This window comes from Amblyomma mixtum, chromosome 4 (genome assembly GCF_055824585.1).
Source record: "Amblyomma mixtum isolate Tamu chromosome 4, ASM5582458v1, whole genome shotgun sequence".
NCBI lineage: Eukaryota > Metazoa > Arthropoda > Arachnida > Ixodida > Ixodidae > Amblyomma > Amblyomma mixtum.
Window position 1 is genome coordinate 105,388,822 of NC_143015.1, and position 22,654 is coordinate 105,411,475.

The following is a 22,654-nucleotide window of genomic DNA, read 5'->3' on the forward strand; positions in this document are numbered from 1 at the left end:
CAGGCTATTACTCAGCCTCCATGAACCTGCGAGCATACAGTTCTGTGCTTTTGTATTCATATATAGTGAAGCTGCCTCGCCGCTCAGAAAACACGGCAAAACAAGCAAATAAAAGGGGCAAAAATTGTAATGCACTCCTCAGTCTTCACCATACTATCACACGCTGAATTTCATGTAAAGGTCTCTATAGTTTTACGCTTCGTTGTACGAAGCTTGTTTAGGATTTAAAACTTCTGCATGTATTGTACAGAACCTCAGAAACCATGCCGATTTGTTGATCTAAACATGAACGTAAATGGCTTTCATTACCTACAATCGACAGGATACAAATCTTCCAGTACTGCAGCGAAACCTTTTCTACAGATATGACCAAAATTATACATTCGTTCACTCTACGGAATAGCGAAAGCCAAGTTAAACCCGTAATGTGCTTGGAGTGCTCATCACATGACTGAGAGCGGGGGAAAGGCGAAATCGACAAGGAGCCTAGAGTGTTGGCAGTCTGTGCAATCTAAACCTCGTCCCATCAACGCGCTCGAAAGCCAGTCGTGTGCGTCTTTGGTCAGCTGTAGAGTTCATTGGCCTCACATGTGGAGGCGATAGTAGCGGCAAGTTTAAAAGTATTGGACTCCATCTATAGCGCGTCATTGCGTTCGTAAGCGTGGCGTCTAGGCACAATCAAACTGCGCATTCAGAGACCATCACCTGCGTTTTTGACAGACAGTTGTGCCCTTCGGTCTCGCGTCTAGAAATGGTATTGTTTACTCGTCTACGTCTTTGGAGAGACATCATGGCCTTTAGCCTTGTGTCCAGATGCCATTGTAATTTGTGAACATGAACTCTGTCCTGAAACATCGATGACATGTCTCATACTCAGACTTCATGGAGGCCGTATTGCAGTGATTGTACGCGGTGGCTGAAGACAGCGGATATTATTAGTCAATGTCGATGTTGCCGCAGCGTAAAAGGCATGAAGGGCTCTTAGATCGAGGAAGTACGCCCCTACCTAGGCGCTACGCGGTCGCCACAGTGCACACGTCATGAACCGCGCCACACGAGAGCCAGTGAACGGTTCTTTTTCATGAAAGTATTTTTCAAAAGTTGTCGAAGCGAGTTTGTACATTCACACGAAATCATTTACCTCCCGTAACTAGTTTAAGGTCGTTCCAGAGGTTTTTCAAGCTTTCATAAGTTGGGTTTTGTTGCAGTTTCTTATTTGTTTCAGAGAGCCGAAAATAATAAACAAAGTACTTTGTGATAGGTCGCATCGCATGGGGCTCGCTTTGTAGTCGTTGGCAGTACAATGGGCCTCTATGCTATGTTAACAGCCCGGACTTACAGCAGTAACTGTAGGGTCAGCGACTAGCATTTAGGAGAATGATGCGCCGAGATGACAGATTACAGCTAGCAGCAACTCGCGAATGATGAGAGCGACATTGACTTTTTAATGAAATTGATCAGAAATATGGCCGGATGACATTAGAACAAACAACAATAATAATAATGCGCCGTAGCGAATCGCTGAGCCCAATGCAATCACAAACTGCAACTTGGACAACAAGGCGCGGCTCGCCGACTCTAGACTAAGCCCCAAGCCACCGATCAAGGTCAGAAGACCGACGACCGTGGTTTTCAAAAGGAACAAAAAATAAAAGATGAAGTCGACACAGCGGTCAAATGGGGGAGTTATCTGCGGCTAAGGACAGATGACAGGAGTCTCAATTAAGGGCGACGTGTATGTCTTGTTCGAAGAAGGCTTTAAACGAATCAAAGGGGGAAGTTGAATTTCCCGTGACATTTTTCCTCCCTGGGGGCCCCTTTTTATACCCGCACTGACACCCGAAGGGAGTGCATTTGGTGCCGAGAACTGCCTCGGCGAAGACGCCTGCAGGAGGCCTCCTGAGTAAGTTTTTTTTTTTTTTTAAAGTGAACGTTATCCACATTGTGAAGACACTCTAAGCCGACTGTGTAGCTTCAGAACGTAATGTTACACGTAAAGTTAAGCCACCTTTTTTTCTCGCGCTGAATCTTTAGGGGTGGTAGAACAACTACCGAGCACCCTGTTCACCGCTGATGTACTTGTCCTACCACGCCAGCCACAGCACTATTCAGTCTCAATTTTATTCCCGCATGCGTGTAAGTGAATGCGTTAGTCTATACAAAAGATTTCCCCGCTCAATTTCTACTGAATGCGGCAAGTGAACGATGTCTAAGAGTCATTGTGTAACGTGTAAAAGTGTCTTGATAAGGCAGCTAAGCACAGCCGAGCAGCTGTTTCGAAAATGTTTCGAAAATGTCATTTTTGCTGCTCTTTGAACCTATACTTCATTTCAACATGATGATTCGTCACCGTGAGTAGAGCCGGCTGAAGCAGATACTCCCACAACGAAGTCATCCGGGTCCCTTCTGTTTTCCGTACCTTTAAAAACACGCGGATTATAAATGACGGCTACCAAACAACTATCTAGTGTGGACTCAAATAATGTGGAAAATGTAAAATAGATGAAGAGTAAAATTAATTCTAAAACAGAAAAAAACTACCACTCTAACAAAAATATCATGGTAACACACAGAAAATTTCCTGCGCAGTTCTCAATCCAGAAATGACAGCGAAAGACAGCAGCAAAGACCTCTCAGTCACAAAAGCTCCAAAATATGTCGGCTTCAGTTCTAAGGTATGGTTACGCCGGTTTTACAAATCGGCTCTAAAGACAAAAAAGCTGAACCCGAGCTGTCTCTTTTCCTGAACAACGATACACGTCGAGGATGACTTTAATTTTTGTTGTCTTACAGGAGACGAGCTTTGAACATGAGGACTGTGCTGACGACGGCTGCTGTCATCCTGGCGCTAACAGTAGGTGCTAAGGGCGACTGCTACCGACCCAGGGATTGGAACGGCCGATGCAGCCGCGATCCGTACAGGCTTCCGTCGACTCTTTTCGGGACAAAGACGACCTACCCACATGCCACGGGCCTGGATAGCAAACGGGCCCAGCGGGTATACGTCCGAGGTAAGCTGGGGGCGATCCAGAATATCACACCCGATGAGATCGAAAGAGCATGCTTCGGCATCAGTGCTGATTTAAATGTCGAGAAGGAGGACCTGCAGCGAGGCAAGGAAAAAAGCTCCAACTCTGTTATCACACCGGACAGTATACGATTGGCCTGTGAGTAAAGCATGAGTGCAATGAAAGCAAAAAAGAAAAACAATGTGACCACTACTACCAAAAAGATAACTTTCTCTGCCCTGTGAAGCTGTACTTCATACCGACATCCTTGTTTGCTGCCTTAAGCAGATCAGGCTTGAGTAGGCTGAAAATCGAAGCCTTGATTGTCTCAGCAAGCTCGGGTTTCTATTGTCGCAGCACACAAAATTTCGCCAAATACTTTATCGGAGAAATTTAGCTGTTTTATGGCATACATGCACGCATGTACAACAATCTTGGGCAAAAATTTTGAACATTGGAAAACAGTCTATACTTACATGGAAATATAGATGATAACGGTCCATTCTTCCGATATGTAGGAAAATCTTTCTTTTGTAGTGTTTACATCGCTCGCACCTATACTCCGTTTCATACATAGCAGTCAACGCAGCCAAGGCTGCGGCGCCTGTTCGCGCTCCTCGTCCGCATCGTAATGTAGTGCGTCAAAAGTAAAAATCGTATTGAACTAAAAATTAAAGTAAATGTTGGTTGATATTGCAGTATAATGATAACGGTGTTTTATTTTGCAAAAAGATTGCTTTTTCTTTTATGTTCTACAAAACAAAGTGCCTTAGTTTTTTGGGTTTTTTTCCGGTCCCTCCTGTATCAGGTTTTCGCAGCTAGGCCGCCGCGCAGGCCGGCCGGTCATGTCGTCTGCTTGAGTGATTCACCTGAAGCATTTCCTTCCTCCGAGACCTGGTGCGCTGTTCTCTTTTCTGTAAAAATCACCGACCGTACAACCGCTGTAGGCCACTCACATGATACGCGTAGCAAATGTTATATATACCATTCCATAACCTACAGCACCAGTTTCTACACTCTTGTGAGTTGTGGCAGCAGTGAAAAACAACGATTGTAGATTACGATCGAGCAATCGGACAACTTTAGTTACAAAGATGATATTTACAAAAATTAAAAACATGAGAGCGGATGTCAACAATTAAATGCCAGCCACAACGTTCACTCACGCTGCGCTTACATCTCATTGGTGTGTAAGAAGCCAGAAATTTTACTCGTTTATATTGTTACCGCGAGAGGACGACGACGAGCTACTGTGTGGAGAACTAACAGCGAGCTTCGTCAACCTCTTCGTGCGCCCTATTCAGGAACCACGGAACCTCGTCGTCGGCTTCTCACAATAACAATGTCAACTGCAGCGGCAAGTGCGCTAATATACGACACCACTTGTTGCGTTCGATGACCTGCGCAGCGGAATCTCTGCTCACGGCCCAAATACACAGCTTTCAACAATCCCCATCTCACCGCACTAGCTCACACCCATAACACACCGAATCCGACATCTAATACAAAACATCACAACGAACGGAAGCATTTCAAAGAATTTTCCTTGTGACAACAGCGCAAAAGTGGCGACTTCCCGAATCAGACACCGCTCACTTTAAAGCCGCTGAATACGGCGATCAATGTCGGGTTGCCGCTAGCCGGAATAATCGACGCCGCACTGAATTCTATCACCACACAATTAATGATTCATTGTGTGCCGCATGCAAAAGAGTCACTGAACGCCCGAGAGCAGCACTTCGCAATCACAAGTAAGCAGCGCAAGTAAACAGCGCAGTGTTTTTCAAAGTAGGCATTAGAGTTGGACAGTTTCGGCTTTCTACCTAGTGGTAATTATAAGAAAAATAAAAAAGAAATGAAAAAGAACCAGCCAAGCCGGGAATCGAACCTTGGCCCTTTGTAAAATGAACACACAGGCGCGCGCTTCGTACCACTCAGCCACGATGCGAGGCGGACGGATACATTTCGCTTGTTTTTTGCAGCGGACTACTTTCGTACCTTTGGCAGCGTTGACAGCTATGTATGAAACGGAGTATAGCAGCTAAGACAGCCATATAAAACCGATGGGAAACGCTTTTGACGATAGCAAAAACGTTAATAACAAAATAATGCTAGTCTGTCGACGGGAGATCAGCGGATATATCGACTGCTATAATGAAACGTTACAAAATGTGAAAAAATTGCGTTCATAAGCTCTTTCCCGTTCAGAAATGTTTTTGTCCAAATTGGTTGGGCATGTTTTCTTAAAATAATATGTCGAATCTCTTGGCAGGTTTAATGCCTACGCGTGGCTTATGCCCAACTTACCATGTTTGCGACTATAACTACGAATTAAATGTAATAAAGTTTTGTGTATTGAGGCCTCCGGAATTTCTCTTTCTCTTTGCATTCTACGCTTGGTTCATTGGCCCGCGACTATAAGTAGGCTCCAAACACCACACACTGTGTAGAATTAGTCGCAGCATGCTACAGCATATCTGCTCTGCAAGGCCGCCGAGCGCTCTTTCTCTTTTCTAAACGAAAGTACGAAGTTGACGCGGCTGACGTGAATTCGCAGAAACTGCAGCTCTTATATCAGGATGAAACGGGGGGAAGTTGCTGTGGACGCCAAACTATGCGTTTTCTTGTAACCGACAGCTCGTCCTTTTGTGAGAGGAAGTTGCTTGTCAGGCTTAACCTTTCTGTCGTCCTTTCAGCTGAACACACGAGGACTTACTCAAGTGCGGCGCATTTGGGTCAACCTTTTCCGCGCTCACATAGCGTGACAGCTTGCTGAGAGGCGACAGTGTAGTTTCATAGAAAACTGCCGTTCTTCCTAGGCCCCAACCCAAGCTGCCCAAGTAATCGGCCCAATATCGCAAATGGACGGTGTCACTGTGGTCCTTTGTAGGACCTCCCTTTGCGAATGCAATTCCAATATTGGGCCGATTAGCTGTGCAGCTGGGGAATGCGCCCACGAACATTACTGCCTCACCGATATACAAGTGTGAGACCTCTATTAAGGTGGCAGCTTGGGCTTGTTGGTGACACATGTCAGCAAAAATAGCGCAGGAACAGAACAAGGACAAGCAAGGACACACACGAGCGATGTTGGAAAACTGTTAGAAGTTAGCGCAAGTGTGTGTCCTTGCTTGTCCTTGTTCTGTTCCTGCGTTATTTATGTTGACATGTGAGACCTCAGCGGTAGTATTCTATCACCTTAGTACTAATGCCGCCCACAGCGCTCGACGTGATGCGCGTACAAAATGTAGCGCACTGTGTCGTTCATGACTTGCAACACTCGACACTGTACATCATGGCGTGTTGCGAAGAGGAGTTAATTCTGGTTGGTCGGGGACTATTTTCCTACGCGTTTATTTATTCTCGGCTGTGATTGCCTTGTATAGTATGCGGTATGTATAGTGGTGCTGCGGGTGAGGTCTTCTTCTATCTACCTCCACCTACAATAAATACATGGGGCACTAGTCCAATTTGCGCGCACGCATGTTGCATAACCTTTAAGAATCCTGTAATGTTCGACCCCTATGGCAATTACTTATCTAATAAAATTAATAAGGATAATTGGCAACACGGAAATGAAAAGAGCACTAACTACCTCGTGGTGGATAAGAAAAAATATAGATGCTGTAATGAAAGTCTCCGGACTAAGTTCGACCATCTGGGGTTCTTTTACATCCACTGACGTCACATAGCCCATGGAAAACCTTTGCATTTCGCCTCCACCGGAATGAGACCGTTTTAGCCGGAATTCCATCCCACAACCTCGCACTTATCCACCGAACGCCGTAATTGCTGAGCCCTTACGGCGGTTGCGTTCTTATCACCTATTTAACGACTGATCCTTGTCGTAGTTTGTTTGTTCCAAGCGAATGTTTTCGTTTCAAACCGATAGCTCTTGTGTCGAGTGTTTTTGTCTCCTTCGTGGACGTGCTATATTCGTGCTTTGAACGTTCACAACAATTTGTTAGCATATTTGTTTGGCACAAGCCCATGTTACAACAAGGAGTGACGTCAGTATTTAATCCGAAACATTCTCTCACTATTTGTTACGTTAATAAGGACGCAATTAACTATGAACTATCGGAGCAAGGAAATGACAATAGCTCTGCAGAAAGTCAGTGATTGTCGACAAATCGCGTATGGTCGGTTCATGGAATGAGATGAAACTGATTCATCGAGGACAGTATAACATCGCTGACCGCCAAAGAGTTTTTGTCTCAGTTTTAAATATGTTGAAAACTCTTAAAGGGCAACTTCGCCACTTTTTGAGAATTTCATGATATTCAAGGATTCAAAATTATAAAGGCTGTAGGAAAAGCATGCCAAGTATTTTTGCACTAGCATTCAAAATAGTAACGTAATCGACGATTGAATTTTGCGCTTCCCTCAATGCACCCGAAGAGTGCGGGGATGTTTAATGTGACGTCACGGAAGGTATGATTTCCAATTATCGCTGTCGTCAACCATACCCTACTTTGCCTCTTTGGACGCTCTAAAACAACCCTCGGAGGGATTTGCCTTCGGTGGCGTTGGTTTTTTCCTTCAAAGCAGGCGTTTGTGCGTTGGAAATGTACCGATACCTTTGATGACGTCATCATGCGCCCCCCACTTGGCATTCTGCGCTACGGAGAAGCTTGAAGGGAGTCGCGATTTTAATCGCCGATTACGTCACTATTTCAAACGCTAGCCCAAAAAGACTTTGCATGCTTTACCTGCAAGTTTCAGCTCGTTGATTTCTAGAACATATCCAGTTTCCTTTTAAGCACACGGTTTGCAATGAGCGCTTCCGGTTAGCGCTTCGAAACCGAACTCACGAATTGTCAAGGTTGGCCAATCATAAGTCTGCACACTTATGTTGCCTATAACATTCGTCGTTAACGAGCGAAGCCAACCAGAGCTGTCGAAGAGCTACCAATCAAATATTCTCAGCAAAACGTTTGCTTGCGGCGCTTAGAGCAATTCTGACGAATGAACAATGCTAGCGTGCAAAGTTAGAGGGCAGAAGCAGATGAGTAAGTGTAGGTTTCGTTGCTTTGTGCGCATCAAAACCTGCTTGATTGTGCCAATGCAGATTTCTCACGTATGCCCTTGCATAAAAAGCGATGATAGCAAAGCTACAATTGTGGTAATTTTCTCTCTTGCACTTTTCCACAGGTTGCACACCTCTCCTTTTAATCCTCGTCATGAGACACACCACAAGATATCCAGGAAAAAAGGATATCATTAAATTTAGTACCAGACTCACAGAGCTTCAGTCCGGAATTCTGAACGCTTCTCGCTCGGAGTCCGGTAAGAAAGAAACAATATTGTATGAAAATTCTGTTTCGGTCGCTTCCTACAAACCATAAAGTCTTCCTCAACATTTAAACAGTTTATTGTAGACTTGTATTGTAGCGCCCATATGTACTCAAAAAGAGGACACTCCGCAATGACCAGAGCAATGTATCCGGAGCTGTTTGGTTTATTTTTTTTTCTAAATGCGCTACTACATAAGCGACCTGTGTGGCCGTGTATAACTCTTGATCTATAAAAGCTTGTTTTATAAGCCATGAAGACGGAATTTAGGTTGTCTTTTCTTTTTCAAGAAAAAAAAACGGCAGCGTACAGACTCGCAATCCGTTCTGCAGCGGGCCAATAGTGTAAATGTAAATGTCTGAAACTAATGCTCGAAGTTGCTTTCTTTTTGCCCGGACATATTTTTAACAACTTCAAATTTTTGTAGCCCCAATACCGGTAGGAATCTGGTGTGTTACTAAATGGGAAAGGGCAGCCTTTGGGACTACGTACTGTAATTAAGCTCACTGTATTGCCTACGACATATTATTCAATATACATGCTTGCGTAATTGAAACTTCTGTTAATTAGAGAACCTGAATTATGATTTTTTTAATATATTTTTCTCTGTAGCTCACTTGTGCAAGGATCACGTAAAGCTGCTTAAAAAGTGGAAGTACACTTGGAACGAATCTGACGAATACCACGTAACGAAATCCGGCATCAAAGATACCGCACGAATAGGCAAGTACTTTATTGTTCTGGTGCATGTTTCGCTACCTTCTTGTTGCAATAATTGTGTCTTGCTCAAGCTACACTGCTGAAAAAAGCTAGAATATAGGCATAACTGCACTGCTGCTCAGAAAAAAGAATTGTGGATGGTTTAAGCCACGGAAGCTATCATTAGCAACACCCTGAGTATAGAATGCAATCTTTTGTCTCCTTTTTTTTCTTGTTAGCGCAAATTCTAAATGAGAACCTCGGTAAACTGGCAGCGCACCGTTTATGAAGCTTAGCTAGCTCTTCTAGACACTTGCGGGCTGCCACATGCGGCACACTTTCTTTCTCTTTGTTTCAGACTCAGAGTGCACTCCGTTATGTCCTCTGACAGCCTGCCCAGTCCTTTGTCAGGTTTCACAGAGCAATACTGCTTTGCTGACGCACTGCGCCCACATCATAGATGACACGCTGCAGTCCTTTTCCGCTGACCTTATTTTGTCACTCGCTTTCACTTCGGCTCTTTTTGCAGCCTTATTTTGTTTGGTTTTCGACGGTTCCTGCCTTACTGCTAGTGTCCTCAGTTTTATGTTTTTTGCCTCACTCTACTCGCATGTCGTCCTTTTAGTTCAATTTTTCATACACACCTGGTCCCGTGCTTCAAGCCCGTAAGCCCGGGGTAGTGATACTTCCATATCTGATATGACATTCAATATTCGCACAGAGTCTATACTAAAAGCACTACGCACTTGTAGCAGGATGTTGTTTTTTCTGTAGCATTTATACACTGATCCCAAAGAAGCACCTGGTCAGCAGCTGTATTCTGTCTTTTCACTTCTAAAGCCTGCCTTTCAAAGAGCAAGCCTTCTGAAGGAAAATAAGCGTTAAAGGTTCCTTAATAGCACATGGAGTTAACCTCAAGCACAACTTCAAGCACATGACAGTCGTGGTGCCTTCAACTTTGTGCTCTGGCAAAGTAAATTTTCGTGAACACGGATCTTGAGCCGTAATACTTTTTAACCCAATACTTCGGATATCTGTTCGGAGTTGTCAGGAATCGAGGGAAGCCAGATTTACCTCGAAAACATTGCACCCTATTTGTAAATCATCAGTATTTAGGGAACTAATACCTAACCCTGAAAATATTCCAGCGGCAAAAATTCAAGACGCTAAGGGTATCGACGACGAAATATCGCTAAAGCAGATGGAGTCTCATTTTGTTCTAAGCATGACTGCCGACTTTCGAAGTCATCTTCTCGTCTTTACTAGATTTAGGACTTTGCGCCGGTCTCTTTCAGCGCCACACAAAATGATCACGTAGTCTTATTTGATTCACAGTTAGCGCCCCATAGTTTGGTGCATCTCCATAGAAAACAAGCACATACCTTAATTTGGGAATGAATCCCGTGAGCAGTGATTACAAAGGTCGACTTGGCGAAAACACCGGCGGCCACTCCAGAGTAATTGTGTCGCATGAGAACCTGTAAGGCAATTCTTTTTGTACGCAGCCTGCACATTGTTCAGTTAGTATAAATCAATGGAGAGAAAGAAAGCATGAAGAATAACCTCGAATCAAGTTTTAAACGCAACCTTTTTTTTTTATCTATGTTCGCGCAATCTTATATCAATGCAGAATAACACGTGCAATTGCTGCGTTGTTTTTCTCACAACATTCTTCGTACATAATCGCTGATTATCCGTGCATCCGCTACTTACACTTTGTAGCCGCCAGACTTCAGCAAATGTTCCCTAGCCTGCTGCGCGATCGCTTCGAAGAAGACTGGTACACCATAACAGCGACGACCAAAGTAAGGACGCAAGACACGGCGAAGGCTTTCTTAAAAGAAGTTTTAAAGAAGAAAGGTAAGCACATATGTTCTATTATCTGCTGTGCTCCACCAACAAGGCTCCGTCTCGACTTAGTGGCGCCCCATCTTAACAGCATTGTGGTAAATGTGCACTTACGTGTAATGACATGAACACGTCCCATGAGCCATAACGGAATGCTGACTTGTGACGCTTTACTTGCATCTTCTCAGCTCCGCTGGATTTTGAAGTCTTATAAACTTCGGGAAACTGCCACAAAAAGTTATCAAATTTGGTTTTCTGATAGCGATCGGAGGAAAAGGCGTTCGCTTGGCGCCTAAGTTAAACTATGGGGCAAGTAAAAATAAAAAGCACACTCTGAAAAGTGGTTAGTTGGCTGGTTTATAGGGTGTAGCGTCCCAAAGTTACTCAGCACATGAGGGACGCCGTATTGGAGGGCTCCGGGTAATTTCGGCCCCCTGGTGTTCTTTAACGTGCACCCACCGGCATCGCGCAGTGCACGGGACTCTAGCATTTCTCTCCCGCCGAAATGCGACCGCCGAGGCCGTTTTAGTTACCTTAATGACAGTAATAATAGTAACAAACGCATTATTGAGCTCAATTGCATTCGTTGGGAGAATGCGCTTCATTTGAATTCAAGATACATAATATCGACTCACGAGTTGTTTCGTGAGCGAAAGCCGAAAGAGCTGTTCTGACAACGGTCGCTTCAATGTTTTGTAGCGAAAGCTACATTGGCCACGAACTTGCGATTTCGCTGTGGCGGTGCTCCGAGGAGGCACAGAGACCGGCCTTGAGCCGTTGCCTAGCAACCGCCGCAGCTGGTGGACGCCCCGCGCTCGCCGCGCCATCTGGCATGACGCAACACCGCGCGCCTCGCCGCCCCCGCTGTTTGATATGACGTCACACCGCTTGCCTCGTCGTTACGCTCTCTTTCGCTGCGTATATCCTGGCATAGCCGAGATAAGCCACTGCCAATTTTTTCGCAGTCGTGAAGACCGGTAAAACTAAATGCCCTTTGAAGATATTGAATAAAAGCAATCTCTTAGTGCGACCTATTTCAGAAGCTGGCAGCAAAATTTGGGACCCAGATGTGAAGTATCTTGACGTATGGCTGAAAAATAATTCAGAATAAATCACTGAGGTTTATGTCCTCGAAGTACAGTTGCCACCAAAAGTGTAACAACCTGATGCGTTAGGGAAGAGATCGCAACTCTGTTTTTTCTGGCGAAAAGGTGCTATAATGAAACTCCTATTCCATCTTTTTCATTATAGCTGAAATAATAATAATAATATAAGAACGACTACTGAAAAGCACACATCAGCCATTTCAGCCGAGCTAACTACAAGAAATACGTCAAGCCACACTGCGCATAATGGCATATTAAAACGCTTTTAGGCCTTACTTGCCCAATTGAGCGAAACCCCTTCTGTAGATGTGTGATAACACTCGATAATACCCATACAAGATAGCGTCCTCATGCAGACAGTTGGCTCATCCGAATGCAGCCTGATGCGGCAGCTATTTGGGGGGGCGGGGGAGGGGGTAGGGTAGCACGGGCCACGGTAGGGTGGTGACTGAGTTCACGACGTTAGCGCGGCGTCGCGCCGAAGGCTACAAAGAGCCATGGAGAGGTAAATCTTCTTTTTCTGAAGACAGTTGAGAGAATTCACTAATAAGGCAGTTGTGTACTCTCCCAACGCTGACACCATTCAGGTTTTGTCGCACCGAGAATAGAGAAGCTGAAGTTTTGCAATATTTTATCTGGCGTTTCGTTGCTTGTCTTTTCACTGTTTTCATTTTAGTCGTGTGATCTAGCCCACTCTTGTATCAACCTGAAGGAGGCCTATATTTTGTATTAAATAACGCCGAATGGGCAATCAGGAAATATGACAGTTTCAGCGTCAACTGTAAGTGAGAAAGGAATGCGGGAGAATGTGAAAATAGAATATTTCGAGGATTCAGTCGCGACTTCATATAACTATAAATATGACACTTAGAAGGTACTGTCACCCCTTAGTGACATGAACTGTTGAAAACTATAGCATATGAATCGACGGTAATGAGGCCTATAACAACAAGTCACTGGTCCTCATGTTGTGTGATGACGTAAATTCATACCGACCACAGCTAGGAGGTAATGGACTAAGAGATAATATGCACCACAGACAGCACCAGAGAGAGTGATTCATTTGGGCGCATGCGACAGGTTGGCCCTGGGCGCAACGGCTGTACACTGAAATAACGTTCATAAGGATAGGTATTCTGCGGTATTGCGGTTCCCATCGAGGCTCAAAACAAGCCACGTGGCCCAAAAACTTCTGAGCAATCCTGTATCGAGGTTACGAGATCAAGTGAGCTTCAGAGGGAGTGTTTTCATCTATATTGCAATACAGCTATCGTCATCTCACCACCAGACAATGTCGAAAACTTCCGGCGTTTTCTTTTTCGCCATGAAATTTGAACTTCTCGTACAAAATACAGTTCACGGAATTTTCATCATTTCTGCCTTTCTACCCGTTTCAGAGTTCAGGAAATTCGAGAACCTTAATTATCTGCAGCTAAACGATAGCCTGTTGGGGTTCGACAGCATATGCGAAGACCGTCTAAAGGTGAGGAATCGTTCCACTTGTCGGACTCCGTTCTTCATGCTTGCATAACACAAATGGAACACCTGCCAAATTGTCGTTTAATTTGACGTCACATGGCTACATACCTCATTCGCAGGCCACTTTTGGTTAGTTCAACAAAAAGTTTTCTCTGCTGTGTATCAGCATCTCGCTGTCTTTGTAAAGCTTTTACCTTTTATTATTCGGTTTTGAATTTTACACAAAATATTGCAATAATTTTCAATGCTTACAAGTAGTGGTATCATTTTATTGAGTATTTTAATACAAAGATGAACCAAACTGTAAATGACAGAACGCTGGTATCACGAGGGTAACGACGCAGGCTCCGAATCAAAATGAGGGCGAGTCTATCTGGACGATAATTACGATGCTGCTCATAGCAGCATATTATTTAGCACAGAACTACGTGGGAGTGCATTTATTCGAATTTGACCCTGACGTATTTCCTTCTACCTCTATTATCCTAATGTCGGAGCTAAATCGTAACTCGTATATTTACGATGAGAATGCCAACAAGCGTCACGATGACCGCTACATTTATTGTATTTATTTATTTTGTGTGTACGTGCCGAATGCAATTTGTTTACCCCAGGGAGGAAGGCCCTCGTTAGGCACCACGCTTTTTGGCCTCCTCCCTGAAGTGTGTGTAGAGACACTTCAAATAAAATACTTTTCAATTCAATCCAATTCAATTTTTTCTAAAATAGCTTCCCAGCTTTAACGAAGCTACACTTGTTATGCCGAGTCTATTCCTGTTCTTGCTCAAAGCATATTAACAAGAATTTTTATTAGTTGAGCTCCTACACACAGATCAAGCATCTTAAAAATAAAGTATAAGCTTCGACGTACAGATGAACTTCAGTGAAGCAGCACAAAAAAAAACAACGAACAGGTAGAAGAAGGCCGGCGTGAACGGAAGCGCTTCATGTTCATTCTCCTTGTCCGTTCCTGCAAGACCAACTATCCCAACAGCGAGCGCTATACAAATAAGCGCTGCTCTGAGCTGAGATGCTGCACTGTCCCATTCTTGCGCGGCTGGTGATTCTGAACTCAATACTGCATAATTACTGTCAGCATGACTTGCTAAATGTAATATTTTCCCAAGGATTTCTATATTAATTCAATATGTAGCACTTAAAAAGAGAACATGTACTCGACCTTCGCAAAATTTGAAAAATAAAGGTGACCTCCACCACGAAGGAGAGAAGAGAAAATAAACATTTATTGCGTAAAAGTAGACCGAAGCGTATTGTGAGTGGGATCCTCTGTCCAGGACTCCAGTATCGTCCACCGACGCTTTGGCGATGGCGACTAGCGATAAAACTTACGTCATAATTTTGCGCTACTTTAAATTCAATTCAATTCGTTTATTTTCCAGAGCGGTACAAATACAAACTCTGATTGGTCCTCTGGAGTTAAGGCATCATGTTTTATTAGAGCAGTGCCTGCTGCAAATTAATTAAGTTGTTTTACTAAAGTATAGTCTCATTGAGCCATGAAATCTGCGAATTGGATAAATCCGACTTATATTAAGCATGCAGGCATGAACATGTGCAATACTCATATTTCATATATGAGGCTTCATATATGAAGCGCTGCATTCGGGTTCCGTCCCAACCTTTCAACCTGTCTTTTGTTTCCACAGAAACAAGGTGTGAACAAGACTGAATCCAAAGAAGAAAAGACGTTTCTAAGTGGCATCCAAGTCAGGAAAATGGTTGAAGCTTTTTCTAAAAGGATTGGTGTAAATGTTTCAGCAGGTTTGTGCACCAGATTCATTGTGACTTTGTGCGAAACTCGTTTTACTTTGAAAGTAAACCGCTGTACAAGTACAATGCTCATTTACTGATGGCTTTCTACGCTCACTCGCTTATTGTGTGCAACGAAAAAAAATGCGCTGAAATAAAAGTGAACTCTCCAGATGTGCGCACTCCGGGCAAGCAATGTATCAGTTCAAACGGCTGCAGGGTAGGTAGTCATTCCGGCAGCAGAAATTATCTGGATCTTGCCTTCATAGTGATGGCCGAAAAATGTATCCTCTTAGAATAGGTTTTTGAGAAACATCTCTGTTTCCTGGAATTCAAACTAGCCGTTGCCACTATTAAGACAGCCCGTGCCTGTCAGTGCATCAGACGAGGGTAACCTGAACATAGGCTTTTCACCCCATCCCTTTCGTTGAAGACTATTGATTTTCAGCAATCAAAACTTAGATGTTCTTTAGTTGTTGTGGACTCTATACAATACACTCCATACTTTTGCAGCCAGTCGAAATCAGCGTTTCACAGTTCTCGGGGGATTATTACAAATTAACATAAAACCCAGTACACATATTTACTCGCAAGGACCAGGAGAAAAAGAAGTGACAAAAAAAATATAGAGTTTTAACACGTTAAACCGAGTATTATGTGTGAAAGCACATGGGTTCGAATTAGCCTGACTATTGCTTAAACATTGTCTTAGCTTGTCCTTCGAATTCGATTGACTATTGCCTAAAGACTGCCTTACATTGTCCTCCAAAACAATTCCTTTTAAACTTCCCTACCACGTGACATTCTCCTAGCCACACCGTTTCCATGTCATTTCATCTCAAAGGTCAAGGGTCAAAGGTCGAGGTTTCAGAGACCCATCAGCTTTTTCAGGATTGCTAGTCAAGTAATGTTTACGCACTAAAAAGGCACAGCGCTGTCTTCTTATATTGGAACAGAGCAGGAAGGATGCAGCTTGAGATAGCATATTCCAGTGATAACATACCATTTTCTTTCCTAGGCGATGTCAAGCTAATGGCGAAGATGTGCTCCTTCGAAGTGGCCCATTACGGATGGTCTCCCTTCTGCTACCTGTTCGACAGGGAGGACCTGGACCTCTTTGAGTACGCCGACGACTTGGACGACTATGAGAAGGACGTCTATGGAAACAAACGAAGCGTCGCCATGGGTTGCGTACTCGTAGAAGAGCTGCTGGATAAGATAAGGTGAGCTGAATAACGAAATACAGGTATTTTGAAGCAGTATCTGAGGTCGGCCATTTTGTTTTAAATACTCAGTTCTGAATTATGAAGTCGCTCATGAGGCACTGTTATGAACTAGATATGAAATTGACATTCTGTGTTCAAAAAGACACAGATACTAATGATTTCCACGCACCGATTTTAAGGTAAAGATTTACTATTGACCGGTAGCTACTTCGTATATTGAATGTACCGAGAAAATAAACTGAATATTAAAATTTCGATGAGAGCATAAATTGAAAAAATCGTCGGAACTTGATGGGGTAGATGAAGCACATTTTGAGAACTTTATCTGTGGTCTGAAATAAACTGCTTTCCTCCTACTACAGTTTGATAGATGAGGGTTTCCACTCCACATTCTTCTTTAGAAAACATATTTTCAAAACTAACAGTTAGCTTAATAATATCAGAAAAGAATGCCTGAAGATCGGGAACTATGTATGAATAATACCTCCCTCTGAGGTTCACTGTTCTTTAGCCAGCAAGTAAGTAATAACAGAAGCATGTGCAGCGAAGAGATATTAAAATGGCAGGGTCCAAGAAAATGATTATGAGTGCAAGCTCTACTGCGGTACTGTTGCGGTTAACAACGATAATCTTGCATCATTAGAGACAGCAAAAATGCTTGCTCATGGTACTTGCGATATCATGCAAGTTCTTTCCATAGCATGCCCTTTGCTTATTTATTTCACTGCGCTCAGCCCATTAGGGCATTGCAAAGGAAAGTGCGCTACGTGAAAAAACGATGACAGAAAACTGCTAAAATGAAAAGTGCAAATGAGGTGAACAAAATAGTAAATTGGTTACGCCAGGAGACCATGCAACTAATGGTCAAAAGTGCAAACTTGGAGAAAGTTATGAACAAGCCAAATGTGCCTTGTAACAGAGCAGAGCCTAGAAGCAAGCAGCAGACAGCTCGAAAAAAAATGAGTAAGAGAAGAATTGAGGCTCACAAAAGCAGCAGACCACCATAGTTCTATCATTCGCCACGAAAACAACAGCAAGAAAGAAAATGAAGTAATTTCGAATGAATTGATTTATGACTGAAGTGAACTGAGAAAAAAAATGACAAGATTCACAAATAAGAAATTTTTGTGATGACGACAGCGAGTTATTTTCGGCAGATTTAAACAGAATGTGAACATAGAACGATGATATATTTCGAAGAGAGATTGGGAAAGCCGATTCCGACTTGTATATGTACTGGGGATGAATAACTTTTAAAAATGCATCGTTCAGCATGAAGAAATGCGGAGTTTTTACTGATGATCTCTAAGAGCTGAAACGCAGCATACTGTTGTTATTATTCAATTCTTCAGAATGGGATTGTCATGATATATCCCAAAGAATACTCAAAAGCGGAACACATTTCTCCGCTGTGACAACAGTGGTAATTAAAAGTTATCTGTTTATAGTGCTAGCGCAACGGTTTCAGTGATAATTGCTAAGAACGAAACGAGCCACTGAGTTTTGCACACATTTGATTCGGGAGATGAGCGTCTCTTGAGTAGGATCCCAGACAGATGCTGCATATTCTAATTAGTGCGAAATAATCATTACTAAAAATAACTTTTACGCTGCTACAAGCAAGGCAAACATTGTGGCGGCTGTGGCCTAGCATGGGATAGCGTTGTTACTTGTATAATCTGCGTGGAAGTTCAAAGAAAGACTGCCAGAAATAAATACGTCTCAATATCTGTAAGAGGGCGCAGATTCAAGACACACTTATTGAGCCGGTATGTATTTTGTCTGTTACTACGAAATACAAGCATGCATTTGCATTTCCTAATGTCCGCTGCCGTTTTACACAGGATAGCCCAATCGCAAGCATGGTTTATATCAGACTGAAATATGGCTACATTAGATTGACCCTTAATTTTGTGGTACATACCACAGACATTTGCAGAAAGCTTAATCGATTAACTTATGTTATTCATAAGTAGTTAAATTAAGTAACAAAACACAAGGGCTCTAGTGCTCAGCCTGCAGGCCCGCTATATTCACCTCGGAAAAAAATGTCCGGGTTACTGCTGTTACAGAGTGTGGACGGTCAGTGAGAAAATAATGCAGCAAGCCAAGAACTTTAGCATTGAATGTAACTTTCTAACAAAAAGCGGTTGTGGAGGAACCTTTTCAAATCCCTTTGAAAAAAAAATTGGCTGTGGCTTGACCAATGGCCATCCCGGGTAGATTTGCGGAAGCAACAGCCGGCACTCGCAGCGGCGGCGGCACCTCTGAGTCACCCACGTAGCGGAGGAGTCGGCGGTGGCCGCAGCGCCGCAGCTGTGCGCCGTGTGACGTCACTCCTCCTGGAGAATGCACTGCTGGCGCAGCGGCGACGGCACCTCTGAGTCACCCACGTAGCGGAGGAGTCGACGGTGGCCGCAGCGCCGCAGCTGTGCGCCGTGTGACGTCACTCCTCCTGGAGAATGCACTGCTGGCGCAGCGGCGGCGGCACCTCTGAGTCACCCACGTAGCGGAGGAGTCGGCGGTGGCCGCAGCGCCGCAGCTGTGCGCCGTGTGACGTCACTCCTCCTGGAGAATGCACTGCTGGCGCAGCGGCGGCGGCACCTCTGAGTCACCCACGTAGCGGAGGAGTCGGCGGTGGCCGCAGCGCCGCAGCTGTGCGCCGTGTGACGTCACTCCTCCTGGAGAATGCACTGCTGGCGCAGCGGCGACGGCACCTCTGAGTCACCCACGTAGCGGAGGAGTCGGCGGTGGCCGCAGCGCCGCAGCTGTGCGCCGTGTGACGTCACTCCTCCTGGAGAATGCACTGCTGGCGCAGCGGCGGCGGCACCTCTGAGTTACCCACGTAGCGGAGGAGTCGGCGGTGGCCGCAGCGCCGCAGCTGTGCGCCGTGTGACGTCACTCCTCCTGGAGAATGCACTGCTGGCGCAGCGGCGGCGGCACCTCTGAGACACCCACGTAGCGGAGGAGTCGGCGGTGGCCGCAGCGCCGCAGCTGTGCGCCGTGTGACGTCACTCCTCCTGGAGAATGCACTGCTGGCGCAGCGGCGGCGGCACCTCTGAGTCACCCACGTAGCGGAGGAGTCGGCGGTGGCCGCAGCGCCGCAGCTGTGCGCCGTGTGACGTCACTCCTCCTGGAGAATGCACTGCTGGGCAGCGGCGGCGGCACCTCTGAGTCACCCACGTAGCGGAGGAGTCGGCGGTGGCCGCAGCGCCGCAGCTGTGCGCCGTGTGACGTCACTCCTCCTGGAGAATGCACTGCTGGCGCAGCGGCGACGGCACCTCTGAGTCACCCGCGCAGCGGAGGAGTCTGTGGTGGCTCCGCACTTCTCTGACGTCACTCGCTGCTCGCGCATGCTCAGTTGGGGCTCTCCGGGGCTCCGCGAAATCGCTCACACCTAGCGTTGTGTTGCTTCCGCAACAATAAAGGAATATACAGTCCACACGGGGACCTTTTCGAGAATGTAATGTGATGTATCGTACGTCATCCAGGTCATGTAATCTAGACCAAGAGCTATGTTAGAGTTCGCTTACCCCCTTGATATTGTCTGTGCTGTGTAAAAAAGAAATATGTCTTCCGCTTCTTTCCGCAGGGAAAAAGTTCAAGAGATAGTCACCAGCGGGCACCACACAAAGAGGCGACTAAGGTCCGCCTTGTACTTCACTCACGCACCAGTTATAAAGAGCCTCATCGCCAAGTTCGGCCTCGGAAGAACCGAGCCACCGCTGAGGGCTGACAACTACTGCGACTACAAGTACTACCGACCGTGGCGATCTTCGCACATGGTTCCCTTTACGGCCAACATTGCCCTGGCGCTGTTCGAATGCGGCCACCAGAGCTACTACGTGCTCCCGCTGCTGAACGAAAAGGCCGTCAGGCTGCCAGGGTGCCGGAACGAGTTCTGTCCAATCAGCGACTTCCTGCGCACAAGGGCGGTACTTTCGTCCCGAAGCTGTGACTTGACGAAGATTTGCAGCAAAGACTGGAATCCGAACGCGGGTCCCGAATAGAGAATGTGTTGAGCCCAGGCAATAGGGAACGTGCTTCTTGCACAGTTATGAAATAAACGAAACAGTCCACCTTGAGATGCACGCAGTTCGTCCTGGCTTCATGTCCTTCATATTACAATACCCTAGCATTTTTTAATTATACGAGGGGGTACCCAAAAGAAACCGGACTAAATTTTTTGGTCGGCAAAGCTTCTGTGGTACCGCGTTTTGCCACTAGGAGCGCATAGAACGAACATTCCAGAGTCAGTAAGCCGAGTGCCGTCGTTGAAGGAGGTCAGACTAGTTTAGGCAGAGTTTTAGAGTGACGACTGTTTTGTGTAAACGTCGTTTTTGCAATGGCTGATTTTCGTGAACAGCGTGCGCCGGTGAAATTATGATTTTTGCTGGGAAAAAGTTGAACGGAAACTCTTGAAATATTAAGAAAGACGTACAAGGACGATGCTATGGGACCACCCAAGTGTTCCTGAATCGAATCCTGAATCAAAGCAACAATCATGCCAATGGAAAACTACAAATTCACCTCGCCTCAAGAAACCTCGTCAGGTGAAACCCAACCTCAAAACAATGCTGATTTGTTTTTTCGACGTGAGAGGAGTCGTCCATTGAGAATTTGTTCCGCAGGGTCAGACAGTTAGCCAGGCTTTCCACTTGGATGTTTTGAAAAGATTGGGCAACAGTGTGCGGTGGAAGCGGCCAGATTTGTGGCGGTTGGGTGACTGGTTTTTCCATCATGGCAATGCCCCTGCTCACACCGCCCTGTCTCTACGACAATTTTGGACCAAAAATGGCATGACCCCTATTCCTCAACCCTCATACTCTCCCGACCTTGCCCCGTGCTACTTTCTTTGTTTCCTAGAATGAAAGAATAGCTGAATGGAAAGCGTTTCGCTGATGTTGCTGAGGTGAAGAAAAAAACGACGGAGGCACTGTCAAGCGTCACAAAAGATGAATTTAAACAATGTTTTGAAAAATGGAATGAAAGATTCGACAAGCGTATCATTGCAAGTGGGGAATACTTTGAAGGAGATTGAAGGTCTGTGCTTAAAATGTGAAGAAATAAGTTCAAACAAAAATAAGTCAGGTTTCTTTTGGGTACCCCCTCGTATTGTTGTCCAAAAAATTTGGCGGACGCTTAAGCTTTGCCTTTAAGAGTGGAACGCGACAGTATATTGCAGCGCTGCCAAGGAGTCCACGGAACGACATCGCCCGTTTGGCGTGATGCCTTGCCCGTTGGACAAATCAAAAATTATTTTTTTTTTAGGAAAGGAAATGACGCAGTAACAGAATATAGAGTGAGTTTGTAAAGGACAACCTCTCCCGCTCCGTAACAGTCTCGCTTGTCTTGGCGGACACCCGAAGCACGCATGATACGCAGGCCCCGATTACCGGTCGCCGGTTCCCCCGATCATAGGTTGCCGGTTCAAACTCCTGCCACCAGTGATGTTTTAACTTAACGCAGTAAGTTTATGCTGCACGAAACGCTGAATCGTATGACTTCATTCGGACCATTTTGCGGCAAACGGTTGGCATGATACCATTTTTTTCCGACGCGTGGTGCTCGCAACTACTACGACGCCGACGGCTTTTCGACCGAACGAGCTGTAAACGCTGTGACGTAAAAGTAAAATACATACATTCAAAAATATCCAGAGGGGCTCACACCATGATTAGGATACTGGACAATGAGTAATTTCAACGCAGCTGCTTGAATGTTTATGTATTTTAATTCTTTTGATACGCCTCCGACCTTCACGACGCCGGCAGAGCGCTTCAGCCTCGGTGGTTCGTGGCGTAGTCTCGGCGGCGACGATGAGTCGCTTCCACGGCAGCTTCTGTAACGATGAACTATGGGAGGCGCCCTAAACCCGAGCGTCTATCACGACGCGACCCTAGCAGCTAATACGTGTTATTTTACATTTTTGCTTGCCCAAATCACCTCCACTCTAAGTACGCATTACCGAATATCTCACAATCGTTCTCTGATTTCCTTTTCTCAGGTTTCTAACCGGGGTCGAACTTTTACTCTTTAATCAAATGTGAAGCAGTTGTGTGTGTGTGTGTTTTCTTTTTATACTGTGAAGGCAGTGTCCGTTGTTTTGCATCTGCAGAGAAGATAAAGGCATGCGTCGAGAGAGGGCCAGGTGCGGCAGTGTTTTCATTACTCCCTCTCCACAATCGAGCGCATTGCTCACTGTCATGCGCAAGCATCTTCG

General features: G+C 45.2%; 1 protein-coding gene across 6 annotated transcripts in view; it reads left to right on the forward strand.

The window, feature by feature from the left end:
- Positions 1-20,519, forward strand: part of LOC149347696 (multiple inositol polyphosphate phosphatase 1-like) — an 85,342-nt gene extending 64,823 nt beyond the window's left edge. For 5 of the 6 annotated variants that reach the window (XM_089587361.1, XM_089587363.1, XM_089587366.1 and 2 more), the window contains 8 exons: positions 2,794-3,011; positions 8,163-8,297; positions 8,916-9,026; positions 10,725-10,862; positions 13,354-13,439; positions 15,103-15,217; positions 16,224-16,428; positions 20,024-20,519. In XM_089587361.1, coding sequence (XP_089443487.1) covers positions 2,810-3,011; positions 8,163-8,297; positions 8,916-9,026; positions 10,725-10,862; positions 13,354-13,439; positions 15,103-15,217; positions 16,224-16,428; positions 20,024-20,441 — 1,410 coding nt within the window. In that variant the 5' untranslated portion in view covers positions 2,794-2,809 and the 3' untranslated portion in view covers positions 20,442-20,519. Of the gene's footprint in view, positions 1-2,589; positions 2,676-2,793; positions 3,012-8,162; positions 8,298-8,915; positions 9,027-10,724; positions 10,863-13,353; positions 13,440-15,102; positions 15,218-16,223; positions 16,429-20,023 lie in introns of all 6 variants that reach the window. The other variant, XM_089587360.1, reaches the window with a different exon arrangement.
- The last annotated feature ends 2,135 nt before the right edge of the window (positions 20,520-22,654 follow it).